The sequence below is a fragment of the Trichoplusia ni genome, unplaced genomic scaffold, assembly GCF_003590095.1.
Source record: "Trichoplusia ni isolate ovarian cell line Hi5 unplaced genomic scaffold, tn1 tig00003702, whole genome shotgun sequence".
NCBI lineage: Eukaryota > Metazoa > Arthropoda > Insecta > Lepidoptera > Noctuidae > Trichoplusia > Trichoplusia ni.
Window position 1 is genome coordinate 137,967 of NW_020800438.1, and position 15,883 is coordinate 153,849.

The 15,883-nt window shown below is 34.4% G+C and overlaps 1 protein-coding gene across 1 annotated transcript in view; it reads left to right on the top strand.

The window, feature by feature from the left end:
* The window catches only part of LOC113508048 (protein tramtrack, beta isoform-like), a 139,256-nt gene extending 124,762 nt beyond the window's left edge, over window positions 1-14,494 (top strand). The window contains exons 5-6 of the mRNA XM_026891011.1: window positions 13,521-13,684; window positions 14,294-14,494. Of these exons, the coding sequence (XP_026746812.1) occupies window positions 13,521-13,684; window positions 14,294-14,479 (350 nt within the window). The 3' untranslated portion in view covers window positions 14,480-14,494. The remainder of the gene's footprint in view (window positions 1-13,520; window positions 13,685-14,293) is intronic.
* Window positions 14,495-15,883: the final 1,389 nt, after the last annotated feature.

Below are 15,883 nucleotides of genomic sequence, written 5' to 3' on the forward strand. Positions count from 1 at the left end.
TTTTACTCAGAGAAAATGAGTATATTCGGAGCACCACTTAACTAATGACGATGAAATTACCGTATCGAAATCTAAAAGCTTTTTCGATAAAATTAAATGATAAAATTTAAGAACAATTTTGAATCTCTTAATGGCTTTAGGTTAGCGTTTTGTAGAAATACTTTGTATCAGACTTTTTAACCAACATAAGGAATAGGAGTTTATAATTAAATGTTGTATCTAGTGTTTTCTATAGATATTTGTTAATCTATAAATATATTTGCTTTGTATTTACATACGAATAGTATTTAAAATAAATATCAAATACAGCTAGTTGATTTTATTTAAATTATATGTGGTGGTTGTATTAAATTACTTTTGATGGAAATCAACAGTTTCTTTTAGCAACACATAGTAACCTCAGAGGAGCTCGTGGCTAAGCTATAACCGCATAAGTGATTCGATCACAGGTTAAGCTATGCTTGACGTGGTTGGTCCGTAGATGGGTGACCATCTTTGTCATAACGAGTTCCTCCGTGTTTCGGAAGGCACGTTAAATTGTGGGTCCCGGCTGTTATTCCTACATCTTTGACAGTCGTTACAGGTAGTCAGAAGCTTGAAAAAGTCTGACAGCCAGTCTAACCAAGGGGTATCGTGTTGCCCAGGTAACTGGTTTAAGGAGGTCAGATAGGCAGTCGCTCCTTGTAAAACACTGGTGCTTAGCTGAAACCGCTTGGACTGGTAGCCGACCCCAACATAGTTGGGAAAAGGCTAAGCCAATGATGATGAGTAACCTCAGTAATTATGATTGCTACAAACCAACGAACATGTTCACTATATATTTATAGAGAGAGAGGTACAGGTCCCCTCGCCAATAAACGCACGGGTTCATTTTGCGGGTTCAACAGTGTTCCATTTTTTTTCCAGTCGGTGGATTTATTATGTTAGGTAGCGGAAGTATAACATGAGAGACAAAAAATATGGAAACAATGACACGTTATTGTCACTATGTTTTTTTTTCAGTGCCCGTTTTTAGTACGACGAAGTCCGGCAACCCTGTTATCGATATAGGTAGATATCGGTATAACAAGTGCACTAATTACTTGGGAGACAAGGTGCGCTGGACCTGCAACAGGGCATCGCAGGGTTGCCGGTCAGTTATCACCACTTATAAAAATGTCATCCTTTCATATAAAAATGAACATCACCATTAAATACATTAAGTTGCCTGATAATGCTACTACGGTAAAATAACGCGACATTTACAAATTTAGGCTAAATTTTTAATTTCCAAGATTGTTTTTTTAAAGATCGAAACTAGTATAAGTGAGGTTAATGGTTTAAAATAATATACACAACAAATATTCTTTTTTGTTTCTTTATCCAAATTACCTACGCAGCACACCATCCACATACACAGACGCAATGTAATAACACTCTTTTACATATTTGGGTATTAAAGTACAAACATTGAAATGGGAAGACATTGGCCCAGACATGGGACACTAAATGTTACTAAAGAAAAATAAGAATTGAGACTGTTTGTTTTTTCAGGGCCTGTATTCAGTAGAACCAGATCCGGCAACCTTGTTATGAATATTGGGCGTTATCGGTACAATCGCTCCAACAACTGCAAAGGATTGAAGATGCGCTGGACTTGTACTCGGTACCCTATGAAGTGCCGGTCAACCGTGTACACCATTGATTATGCTATTGTTCATCATAATAAAGAGCATAATCACCCCTAAACATGTCGGTTTATTTCAATCATCCAAAATTTGCCTTGTAAGAAGCAATTAATTGCAAATGTTATTTATAATATGTTAGGTAAGGATTGCTGTGAAAGAAAGCAATTGTATTGAACTTTATATTATATTGAACATAATCCTACAAAGATTATATTTGAGATTGTTTATTTCACCATGTAATTTACTAACACTTACGTAATAGGTTAGTTTGATTTGATATACAGTAGTACTAATAGTACAAGAGTGATAATAATATATGTAGCAAAGCCTGATTTGCGAGGTGCAGTATTTTTTGTACTATGGAAACCATACAACTTAAATAAAAATACCTTTGTAAGTTTGTAAGTGGATACATTTTGTTTTTAATTATAAGACCCCATTCGTTCTTGGAACATAAAAAAAATGACTTAACGAAAGGTATAGTCACAATAGACGGTATTGGCAGAAAATTCTATTCTTTTGATTACGCGAATCTCAAAAGGATGGTAAAATTGTTCTTGAACTTCTTCTACACGTCACCTGCCTTCAACAAATGCATGTCTTATTATATGAAAAAAAAATGAGCGACTAATACATTTGAATGTCAAATAACAAAAAATAAACTATTAACTAAGATGCTGGTCATCAGACTGACCAGCCACCGTAAGCAGCGCTTTTTCCCGAGTATGTATGCAATGGTCAGACATCATCTCCCTCTCTATATTTGAAGGAAGGAGGTGACTCGACCCAAAACTCCACCGCAGGCAGTGACAAGTAAGGGAAAAAAGACGTACAGCCGGCTATTAAAATGACACGGACTAAAATTGAAATACTCAAAATCTGGCCTAAGCCCAAACACGGAAAGAACCACCAGAATTGCTTTATTTTGGCTACTTAATACAACACAGACTATTCTATTCCATGTGTAAAAGGATTAGAATATAAAAAAACACTAACTTAATATTAGAGTATTATCTAAATTGATCTTTTCCTTTTCAGACGTGCCAACTTTCGACACGACGAGGAAAGGGAATCCCGTGATTGTGTATGGAAAGCATCGGTACAATCAGGTCACCACCTGCAAGGGGTCCAAAGTGCGATGGCTCTGCACCAAGACGCCGCGGGGATGCAAGTCTACTATCATTACTATTGATAATGTCATCGTCAACCATAAACCTGAACATAATCACGACTGAATATTTAAATAAAAAAAAATGTTACTGAACTGAGAATATAAACGTGTGCGTCTCAGGCTGTTTGGCAAAAGTGATAATTTAGTACAATCTCTTTTCTCTGTATCATCTTAGGCTTCAGCATATATCTTCCCCCCTGGTATAACACCCTCATTACTATTGTGCTTCTGTTGTACTAGCTGGCCTACCTGCCCTCCTAGTGCTCCCCTCATGTACCGCTGTTAGTTGCGGCTCTGTATCGCGTTGTCAAAAAAAATACAAGTAATAGAATCGGTCAAGTGCTAGTCGGACTCGCCACACTGAGTGTTCCGTAAAAAATGATCTAAAGATTGACGGACAGAAAGAGGAACTTCAGTAATAGGTGTTTACCCTTTGGGTACTGAACCTTTAAAAAATAGTAATAATTGTAACTTTAAAGCGTGTGTTTGTAGCAATGTAGTGTAAGTACCTTACAATCAAAGGAACTGATCGATTTGGTTGATCAGTTTGGTTATTTCTATAAAGACGATGAAATCGATTTGGATACAAAGTTGAAAAAAAAATATTAGAGCTTCTTCCTGGAATTTATTTTTGTCTAAATTTTAATAATTCTTTATTAAAATTTAGACAAAATAAATGTGTGAGTTAAAATATTAAATGCATAAGAATTAAATGCCCAAATAACTTTTCCTCCGATCGAATTGAATTGAATCATATAAATATATACCTAGAGGTTATCGTGTGAATTTATAAAAGTATTAATTAGATATAGGTTAGTATTGCTAATAAAAAATGCATTTTGTACTGTACTTTTACTGTTAGTTTTATTGAAATTCTATTTTATGGTCGTAAAGTTTACCGAGTTATAAAGACGATTTGTTATCAGATAGGCAAATCGCTGAAAATTGTCTAAATAATGCCAAAACTATTTTTATATTCAAACATTTTTGAATTGGTAAGTTGAAACCAATTAAAACTAAAATTTTACGGTGTTAAATCTGTCATTAAAAATATAATCTAAATAGAACAAAAATAAATAAATAAAGCCAATATGTAATTTTCAGTGAAGTGGATGATGAAGAAGAACGGAAAGGAACTGGCGATGGTCAACGGGTACACGTTCTACTGCCACAAGAACAACACGAAGACCAAGATCTGGACGTGCACGAGCGGCTGGCTCTGCAAGGCGAGGCTCATCACCTGCAGCGCGGCCGTGCCTCAGGACCGCATCATCATATCTGCGAAGCTGGAGCATATACACCCTCCACCCACATACATCATCAGCAACGGGTTTTATGTCAGGATTTGACAGAACCCACTTCTTGCTTGTAACTCTAAAGTTGATGAATCTATTCAAATAAAATTATATCGTATTTTTATATTCACTTTCGTAAGAATGATTCAGTAATGTTTACTGACCCACATTTATTGGGATTGCCCTATTTGAGGAGATTTATGCTGTCAAACATTAAAGAGTTAAAATAAAATGAAATACCGTTAAAATAAAATACCGCTTTAAAATAAATTACCCTGATCAATACGCGTGAGGAAACCGTTGCATCGCTTAATAATGAACCGTTCTCACGATAGTTACCATCAAAATTTTAGAAACTATTTAAAACAGTAGTTAAAGTGTTTAAAAATTAAGTCATTAACAGTCGTCCATTTTTTTTTGCGGATGCAAGGCAATTATTTAATTCATTTCTAGGTTGAAAACCTTCACGTAATAAAATGTGTAAATTACTTTTTTTTTTGTTACCATCTACGCGCGGTTCTTTAAGTAAAAAATAATTATATTTTTGTGGCGAATTGCTGTATTATTTCTCTTATACCTGTACTTATCATGGCTACACCAAATACCCTCTTCTCAAGGATCTTTTGTCAAACTCCTAATGGTTAAATTTTCGTTTTCAGTGCAATGGGTAAAGAAACCGAACGGCTATGAGCTGGCTGTTGTGAACGGCTACACATTTTATCGTCACCGGCAAACGTTGCGGAAGGAAATTTGGGATTGTACTCACGGGAAGGATTGCAAAGGGAAGCTGTGCATGCTACAGGCAGAAGACCCCGCTGGTCGCGTAATCCTCTCAAGTCATTTGATACACACCCATAGTCCTCCCTCATTTACAATTTCCAATGGCCGTTACTTCAAAGGACTCAGAAAAAACTTCTACAACCAAACTCAATAATGCTTAGTAGGTACTATTTATGCATGAAGTGATGTTTAATTTAAGTACATATCTTATGATGCATCTGGTTTCATTTTTCTCCGAGAATTAACTTTAATAATATTAATTATTAAGAATTAGTTCTTTAAATATTGTATTTTTTAATTTTTTTCCCGAAACCCAATAGTTACAAATGACAATAAATTTATTTCCAGTATATTGGGTGCGAAAAGAAAACGGAAAAACATTAGCTATCGTGAACGGGTATACGTTTTACCACCGCAGAAGTAATGTTGGAAAGTGTACATGGAGTTGTACGCGGGCTGGAAGGTGCAAGGCACGTTTAATAATGAGCGAAGATGTCCCGCGCGTGGTCCTCTCCTCGTTTCTCGGACATAACCACAAACCGCCGCAGTTTTTCATCAGAAACGGGTATTATGTCAAGAAGAGTCAACTATACAAGCAAACTCTAGTCTAAAGATCTTCAGCTCCCATAGAATCGTGACAAAGTTTATTCTTAACTTTTACGCCATATGTATTATTCCATATTTAAGTATTTGGAAATTAAATATCCAAATGTTCTATAAATGGACCGTATTTAAAGTATACTATAAAATATTTTTAGATTCTAGGAGCTATTAGTTATTTTTTGTCATAAAATACACATTGTATTGAAATAAAATTTTATGTATCTGTGATTTGATAACCGTATTAAACTGTAATATTTAAACGTAATTTTAAGTATAGTTTCATGAGCGTGGACTAACCGTGAACTAGTGAATACCGTGCTGTTTTAGCTTAGTTAGTGAAAACAAATGTTTAAAAAACACGAACAATACAACTTGGAAACAGCATGGGGTGTGTAAAGATATCTCCAAGTTTTTTGTGTATCTCTGTCGATAAATGTTATTATTAGTAGTATACTGTACATTAGGACTCAATAGGTCACACAATTCAACTTTTATAATATTAATACCTGTACCTTAAATATGAAAAAATTGTAAAGTCAGGATATCTACATATACCTATCTATATATAGTATTATACATAGGTATGATGAATTGACGTGAGTAGTTGTTTCGTCCCACGTAACTCCCGGGAGCCGGGGCAGCGGGCCGCAGTATTGATCCGAGCGATGCTGCAGTCAGCAGTTATGCTGCCGACTTCATTTGATATAGTGCAACACGTGTGTCTAAAATTGTGTTACATAACTAGTTATGTTATAAGAACTGATCTGAAATTGTGATTTGTTAAATAAAAAAATCTGTGTCAACTTTTTATGATAATGCAGTGTGTGAACAGATTTCTAACTTAATATTGCCATCTCGCTCGTTAGTCTAGTCTAGTCTGCCGTTTAACATGATATGATCTCTCGTCTCTTATTTCAGTAAAATACTTATATTGCATTTCTACCTGTTGTTTGATTTTAGATTAAGGAATTTTTGTGCATGTATGTATTTTATTAGTATTGATGTCGTCCTAAGTTGTGTGCGTCAACCGGTAAGATACTAACATATTTGAAACTTTCCAGTGAAATGGATCAGACAGATGAATGGGAAGGAGTTAGCGATCGTGAATGGGTATACTTTCTACTGCCGTAGTTATGGTGTGAACAGGCTTATATGGAGTTGTACCCACACCGCGAGCTGCAACGCCCGCATGCTGGTCATCAACAACTTCGAGCCCACGCGGCGCATCGTGCTCCGCTCCTGGCTGGACCACAACCACGAACCACCAGAGTTCGCCATCACCAACGGGTTCTATGTCAAAATATAAATACATCCCATCTGCACATACATCCTGGTAATGTTTTGGCATTTACATTTCTGTGCAAACGCTCTTAAGTACATTTTAGTAATTCGTCATGTACGGAGTTTCACATTTTATATAAAAATACTGATCGGGAACTATTACTATTAGAATAAATGTTTTTATCTCACGTCGTATCATACGTAGTGCGCATTTACTGATTAAAGTTAGGCCATAGGTTATTCCATCTATCTATGTTACATAGGATTAAAATTAAATAAATGTTGTGATTTCAATGTGACAGGTAAATTCAATGTTATTTGTTAAATTGATTTAAATTATATTATTATGCAGATACATACCATATTTACGTTTTTGTTAATTTATTGTAAAAAGACATGTTGTGTACTATTCTCATGAATTATATTGAGTGGATTATATATGTTAGTTATGTTGTTCATCGAGAAGTTTAATATAAATTTTACGTACCTATGTAATAAGTTTTATGTAGCTAATATAATCTTTACTTTAAGAGGTTTAGGATATTCAATTATACAATGTTATAGGTAATGAAGTAAATATACTATCATAGATTTAATCGAAAGACCATTCCGTAAAGTAGTTTGGTTCACCAAAGAATCTTGTTATAACTTAGTATTAAATGTAGATGATGAATAAACGGTGCTGCTTGTACTGAGTTCTTAAAGCGGCCAGTGTGCGAGTGGGACGGCGCTCTACAGTGCGCGTAGCGGCGTCTCGCTGGCTTTAAGAGTTCGTAGTGCGCGCGCCTTAGCCAAATTACACTGAATTTAGAGGCATGGGTTTGATAAGTAGAATGTATGTAGTTAGTATAGAATGTTTACAGGTAAAGTAGCGAGTTTTAAGTACACATAAATTACATAATCATTACTCTTTAATGTAATAACTATGTATCTGATATTGTGTTATGCACCAAACTAGTTATTAAAAAGCATGATTAATCTAAATGTTTTTGATGTTACTTGCATGTGTATGTTACAATTGTAATAAACAAATGTATTGGAAATATCGTTTGTTTTACTATTTTCGCTTCAAATGTAAGTAACTGACTATTTTTTTTTCTAAGTTCCACCTGATACATCGTTTCTATTTTAAGATTAAACTTATATTAACTGCTACAAGGAGGTAAAGCCTCGGTAAGTAATACCCGTCCTGCCTGCTGGCCTGTTGACATGTGGAGACGTGCAAAATACTGCAAATCTTGATACAAACACAATAAATAATTACGCTACATTTTCCAATGGTTTGAGGTGTCTGAAAGTAAATGTTTTTATGTTTTGCAGTGCAGCGGGTAAAGAGACAAAATGGAAAGGATATTGCGATCGTTGAAGGGTACACTTTCTACCGTAAAGAAAAATTTCAATCTACTTGCACTTAGGCATGTACCTTCGGGAAAACTTGCAGGGCGAGGCTGACGATGACTACCGAAAGCGACAAGTCTGCGCGTCAACTGATCAAGGCAAACATAAGACGTTCACACCACGCTCCCAAGTTCATCATCTCCGATGGATATTTCGTCAAAGTTACATAAGCTCTTAAAATGCAAAAGACAGTTTATATTTTTAAGCTGACATTCGATCTGTGTGCTTTGAAAGATTCGCTCTAGATTATAACTTTAAAATGTTTAAGAATGTAAATTTAAGGTTTCATTGTTTTTTTCAATTAATAAAGTTTTCCAACAACTTTGGCTTTAAGTAGAGTCAAAGATAATATCTACGACTCTACTTGTGTACGAATGATTAGTGTAACTCTTATCAACTTATTAGTACAGGATGTCCCAATAATCATTGACAAGCGAAAATGAGCAATGGTCAGATTCACGAAAAATCAAACCACGAGCATAAATAAACCCGCAATAATTAACAAAATAAATCTAATTCCAGGTATTCCGGCGGTACGTTTTCAAAAAAAGCAGGACGGTAAGGATTTGGCTATATTGAACGGTTACACGTTCTACCACCACCAGACATATACCAAAACGAAGTTATGGAGCTGTACCCGCAGGGGCTGCAACGCGCGGCTGATCATCACGAATGAAGAGACGACTACCTGCCGGGACCTAGTCGCCGCTAAAGGCAAACATAAACACGCTAAACCAAAGTTTACTATTATAGACGGATATTTAATCAGACTTTAATAATCTTTGAATAAAGCCCTTTGTGTCGTGATTACTTAATAAAAATGGATTAATCTCCAAACGCGATTCTATGTGATTCTTCCCTCAAAACGAAGCTTCGTTATTCGTAGGCATAAATGAGCCTTTTTCGGTACCAAAGATTAAATTATTATTCTTTACTTTGTTTTATTACTGACTAGCTTTTGCCCGCGACTTCGTTCCATACTTACAAACTTTCGCCTTTATAATAGTAGTAGGATGTCACTGTAATTGTATATCACTGTAACTATTTCTTTATAAGATCTCATTAAAAATATTAAGTGTGTGATTAGTGATTGTATCTCTAAACAATGTTTGTGTATTCCAATATATTCATATAATCATATTGTAATTAGGAAATGTACTCAGAATAAATAGATTTTAGTGATAATTTGTGTTTTATTGAAGCGGATTTAATTTGGTAATTTAAAAAGTTCAAGTTTAGACCTCCTATTAACACTATGCTACATAAAATCTATTTTTTTTTCCGTGTATAATTTTTTTTTTCAAACAAGAGATGGTATCAAAAAGCCATTCTATTCCTAGATGGCAACAAAAGCTTACTCTATAACACTAAGAACATTGACACTAAGCAACATTTTATTTCTAGTGCTTCAATGGGTTCGTAAGAAAGATGGGAAGGAGTTAGCTGTGGTCAACGGCTACACGTTCTACTGCCACAAGAGTAACGTCAAGACGAAGACCTGGAGCTGCACGAAGGGCGGGTTCTGTAAAGCGAGGCTCATCATCACCAATGACCCGAGAGCTGAGCACAGGACCGTGGTGTCCGCCAAGCTGGAGCACGAGCACGCGCCGCCAGCCTTCATCATATCTCACGGGTTTTATGTTAAAATATAGGTAGAACATGGATGTGCTGCTGTCATTAAGGAAATAGATTTTTCCTTAGTTATTACTTTTTAGAAATCATTACCAAAGATGTTGGCGAATTACTGAGGGATCTTCCAATGTTATTTCTTCTGCCGTTCCTAACCGGGAGGCTTTTTAGTTGACTGTTGCTGCTGACAAATGGAGTCACTTTCAGGGCAGTAAAGCCAGTTTTAGACACTACTGTGTCACTAACAATTTCCAAGGTGGGTGGGTGAGCAGCATGTCTATGATATATTAGTGGCTTATTAAACCAAATACGTGCTTAAGGTTGAGTTTAGACGTAAGTAGGATTTTTCAATGTATTTATTGATGTCTGAAATTTTAAAGACTTAATCAGGCAAACAGCGAACAACAGATGGATATTTTTCTACACTATCAATTTTGTTTTAATTTGGTGGTCATGTTATTGTATTCAATGTATGTAATTCATAATATAAAAATAAAGCCATAAATACATTAGATATAAATAAAAAGGAACAGAATCTTAAATTATAATAATATTTTAGGTTGAATTTTTTTGTATATGTTGCCGGAATACTTGGATTAAGTTTACGTGCAGGGTACAACTTTATTCTAAATTTTATAAAGTAAAAATAAAGGAATTAGTTTTGTTAAGACTTTCTATGTTGTATTGAGATCTCATTTAACCAAATAAAATAATATTTAATAAGCAACTTTTATTTTAATTATGAATTTATTTGGAACTTATGTAAGGCTATGATTAAAATCATATTTATTAGGAAGTAATTATAACCGCCTACTTAAAAAACATATGATTATATGTTACCAATAAAGTGTAGTCATGTAACGAAAAAGTTTTCTGTTCGACGTTTTAATAATAGTATCTGAGTCATAATTATTAATTAAACTAACATTTATGCCAAGTATTATGAGTATCAGATGTATGAAATCTTAATTTGTATGATACTTATAAAAATGTTTTTTCGAATATTTTACCATGGCAAAGTGTGTACTTAAACGTAAGAAGATGCAGTTGTTATGAAAATCATCAAATGTATTTATAAAATTGCTATGCCAGATGAGTACGCAATAACGTACCTAGTGGGTATAATAAACCATATGAAATAGACGTGACATTTTATTCCAAAACCTGAAAATCACCTTAAACCTACCAGTTTCCATAGATTTTTATTGTAAATTGGTTTCTATATTGTTTGTTTCAAGAAACAGCAAGGTAGTCTGATCTTCAGGTATGTGAAAGATCCAAACCTATTTTTAATGCTACCTCTAAATATTATAAAACTAGCTATTGCCCGCGACTACGTTCACGTGGTTAGAATTTTTCTCATTTTCCATTGTATCTTCGCTCCTATTAGTCGCAGCGTGATGTTATATAGCCTATAGCCTTCCTTTATGAATGGTCTATCCAACAATAAAAGATTTTTTAAATTTAACCAGGAAGTAGCGCCTGAGATTAGCGCGTTCAAACAAACTCTTCAGCTTTATATATTAGTATAGATTAAAACAAACATTTACTGTGTATATTTGTCTTTACTACGTCATATTAAAGAGGAATCAAATAAAGTTGAAAAAATTACACACTTTGGTTAGAAAAGCTTCACCCTGACAAATACAATGAATCTACTTATGTTCAGACAGATCCTAAAACAAAACATTTCTCTATTTTTCAGTGATGCTGCTCGCAAAATCGCGTTACTCTGGCAAACACCTGGTGGTGTACAATGACTACACTTATTACTGCAAGAGACAATGCAAGAAGACTAAGTTTTTCCTCTGGTACTGCTCCACTCATAACTGTAGGGGATGCTACGCTAAGCTCAAATTAGACGAAAACTTTGCTATCAAAGGCTTTGAGAACAAACATACTCATCCACCTGCTAAGTATTGCATACACGATGGGCAATACGTGAAAATTTAACGAAGTACACAAGTTCGTGAAGACGGTCTCATACATTTTATAAACGTTTCTTTAGTCCCAATTCATGAGATCATTTTGTTGAACTATCCTTTATTTGATAGCAAACATTTTAATGACAAAATTGATCAAAAATCGCAATTTTTCTATCATAGTGTGAGAGGCAAAAATTTACTCTTACTTCGCTTGGCAAAAGTTAGGAACACTGATTCCATTTAGCATCCCTTATCGGAAACTGAGTTATTACATTAGGGCTGGCGTGCGCTGCATTTCGCGCAGTTAACCCCCCCCCAATCATGTAACGTATTGATTTATGACGGAGCGCGGTGCAACAACTCACCTCCGTACATCCATCATAACGATTCGACATGCGTGAATATTTTAATATTACTTTTCCGATAGCAGATGGAGTGTTAAATCAAAAATGTACCTTATTTGGTGCTATGGTAATTAAGTGGATTTAGTTAATCAATGTAAATTGTTGGTTTTTATTTAGATTATTATAAATACAATATTTTTAAAATTTAGTGCGACATCCCAAAATATCGTGATGTGGCAAACGTTTCATAAAATTATTTGTGGTTTATACTCGACCGTCTTGCTGTATTAAACAAATCAAGGCAAATTAGTTTTAAGTTCTAAAGAGTTTTTTGAATACTACTTTTGTTCTTACTTAATTGAATGGATTCTTATTATCTTCAATCTTATCATTACTAATATCGTTTTTTTTTCTATTTTATATTTACATAACTTTATAATTTTATACGTTTTATCAAAAATCGGCAGTTCACCTGGTCTATGACCTCTTAAAGTACCGTTGCTCTTAGGGGAGCTAGATTCCACATGCTGTGTGCGTTACCTTGCTGTCATCGGAGTCAACAGGTCTTTGGGCCCCTTCCGCTTCTTGTGGATGTAAAAGAGAGACGGCGCTTTACATTGCGTAGTACTCTATCACACTTACACAACGGCTTACTGTTACTTTATGAGATGGCAAAAGATTAGTTTAAGAGCTCATAGTACAGGTGACGTAATAATTCGAAAATTCAAGCCCATTCATGAATCGGGAAATTCATCTGCTATTTTCTTATTTAGTTAGATACATTTTTCTTCGTTATCGCTTTTTTATGTAGTGTGTATTCAGTTTAGTTGATAGTTGACAAAACAGATCATTGAATGTGTAGTAAGATAAATTTTATTCGTAGGTGATGTAACTTATGAACAAAGAAACAAAATATTAGTGAAATTGTTGAAGTACCATAGTTTAAGGTCAAAGAAAGAATCAATATTTTAATGAAATACTATCTATATGAACGGTCATGAAATCGTTTTAATGTTTTAATCGTTTTATTATCTGTTAAAATCATTTTACTGACTATCGATTATATTCATATGAAATTTGTATATTTATATTTTGTAATGTTGCTTGCAATAAACGTTTAAATGGTGTCAATTATTTAATAAAAATCGGTTGCATTGTGATGTTATTTTGTACTGCCGCTTAACCTGTCACTAAGCATACAAAAGTCCACTTTTTAGGTAATTCATCAATTACATAGATACCTATTCCATATGTGAAGAATGATCTGAATCAAGTTTTGATAGAAGTTACTATTTTACAATAAAACTAATAGTAATTTCGTGCACGCAATATTGACAAAAAATTTCAGACATGAAGCAAATTTTATCAGAAGTGCAAAATTTATCAGTTTATCCAAGTTTATTTCTCTAACACAATTTTATTTCCAGCTCATTACATCAAATCACAAATGGGAACCAAGTTACTGTTGTACCAACAATACACATACAGTTTTTACTACTTCTTCGCGGGGAACCAGGCCTCCAAGTGGCGGTGTTCGACGCACTCTGGGAAAGGTTGTCAAGGTCGGATCATGGTCAACACACGTAACCAGGTAATGGGGACGGCCCCACACAACCATGAACCTGGCAATGTGAAGAAAGTCAAGCGATGGTCTCAAGGAAACTTTCAATAGGAGAACTGTAGCTCTCCTGTTTGCTGGGATATTGTGTTTTGCTGTATGATACATAATCATAACGCTCTCTACCTAAGAACTAATAATTCATGTCTTTGTAAAAGTATTCTTACGATGTTTACACTAATTGATCTGTCAAAATTAAAGACAAGTCTTAATCTAATTAAGAAAGTAATTTTAAATGTGATGTGATATAAGAAGTAAGCCACCGACTTAACCTGATATTTAATAAACATTTATTTATGTCAGTACAATCTTACGATTTTCATTATTAAGCTGAGCCTATTTTCCGGTAATGAATAATAATAATAACTTCTAGGAAAGTAAGGTCTCTATTTAAATTTCTTCAGTAGTGGTGAAAAATGTAGTAGGATAATCAATAAATGTCTTCTCTAATCTTAACATTAAATTGGTGTTTACTGCGGTACCAAACTACAAATGTCATACAATTTTAATTATTTTTATTTGGAAACGTATTAAAATGTTTTTGAAATTTATTCTTTGTTCAACATGTTTATTTTTGTTCAGGTTTTGAGTACATCACTTCACAACAAGGAAGGCCACTGCTATTGTACAAGTTGTACCCTTACTGCAACGATGGTGAGTCCGTTAAGAAAGGCATCGTGCGCTGGAAGTGCACTTACCGAGTCAGTAAGAAATGTCAGGCCAAGATGGTGGTCAATAGAGATAATAAAATCGTATCAAGCGACTTAAAACACTCACATCCACCGCCTAGATATTGTGTGATGAACGGAAAATATATCCGGCTTTGAAAACACAAAATAGTGACTAAGACATCAGTAAGCTGTATAAGCTAAAAATTGTTGTGAAATGTAGACGCTATGCTTAACGCTTTTAAATAAAATCTAATAAAAAAAAAATCAAATTTGTAAAGACTGTTAATTAACATTTCTAGTAGGTGGAATATTAAAATCTGTATTATTGTGTATTGTAGTTGTGTAGTATTGAATAAATGATTTTGTGCGCATTTTGACTCTTTAGTTTTATATAGAATATGTATATTTATGGATCTTATTCTTGGCTCTAGCCGAAGCGCCTGATTCCATAGCACTGTCCCTTATGGAAATGGATGAATGTCTATGGCTTGGAATGTCTGCACTACTGGGATCCACGTTAGCCAGATAATCCTGGCTGACACTATAGACTTGCACTATGTCTGTCTTATTTAATAAATTTAAGTTCTTAATTTGTGTCTGTTGAGTAAAAAGTTCTTTTTAGAGTCTTCAGAACGACTTACGATTGTGAAAGTGACAAACACTTAGAGTCGTCTGTCCCAGCGAATAGGATACCAAGTGCAAAGCGATTCGGTCTCGCGACATGTAGGCAAATAGGCTAAAGAAATACAAATTGGCATGCACATTCAAAGTAAATATCGCATTCTGGTTTTTTTTTCAGAATTCAAATTCGTTAAGTCGAAGCAGGGAACAAAGTTGATTCTGTACGAAGATTACACGTACGGCTTTGTACGACACTCCACGACCAAGGGAGTCGACACTTGGCTGTGCACATCTCAACGTAGTCTAAAATGTAAAGCCAAGCTCTTGGTGGACTCCAGCAGTAATAGCATACTTGTTCAAAAATGTGAACTGAAACACACTCACTTAGCAGCCAAGTACGTTATTCTAAAAGGACAACATATTAGATGTTAGTCTTTTAGAAAGAGACATATGGGAATAATATCCCTATGGCCATCCGTCGACTTCGCTTGTAAAATTTATGAATTATATACATACCAAGTTTCAATCTCATTTTCACAATAAACATTCTTATTTTTTTTTGAATTTGTAATGTAAATAAAAATATATTCATAGGTATTATGATATTTACATACACAGTATTCTATAACATTATTAATGGTACATAAAGTCCTGTGCGGTTTTGACTGTTTTGACCCTATTTGTGAAGTATACGTTTTTAAAGATACTATTTTGGTTCTAGCAGATAAGTTTATGTTACTGACCTTAATTTTGGAATACATTTCTTTGCCGAATTAAGCTCTAGATTATAAAACAATTTTACACTATTCTAAGCGAATCATATACTATTTAGTGCGATTATAGTATCTACTTATAAATCAAATGTATTGTTAATGTTATA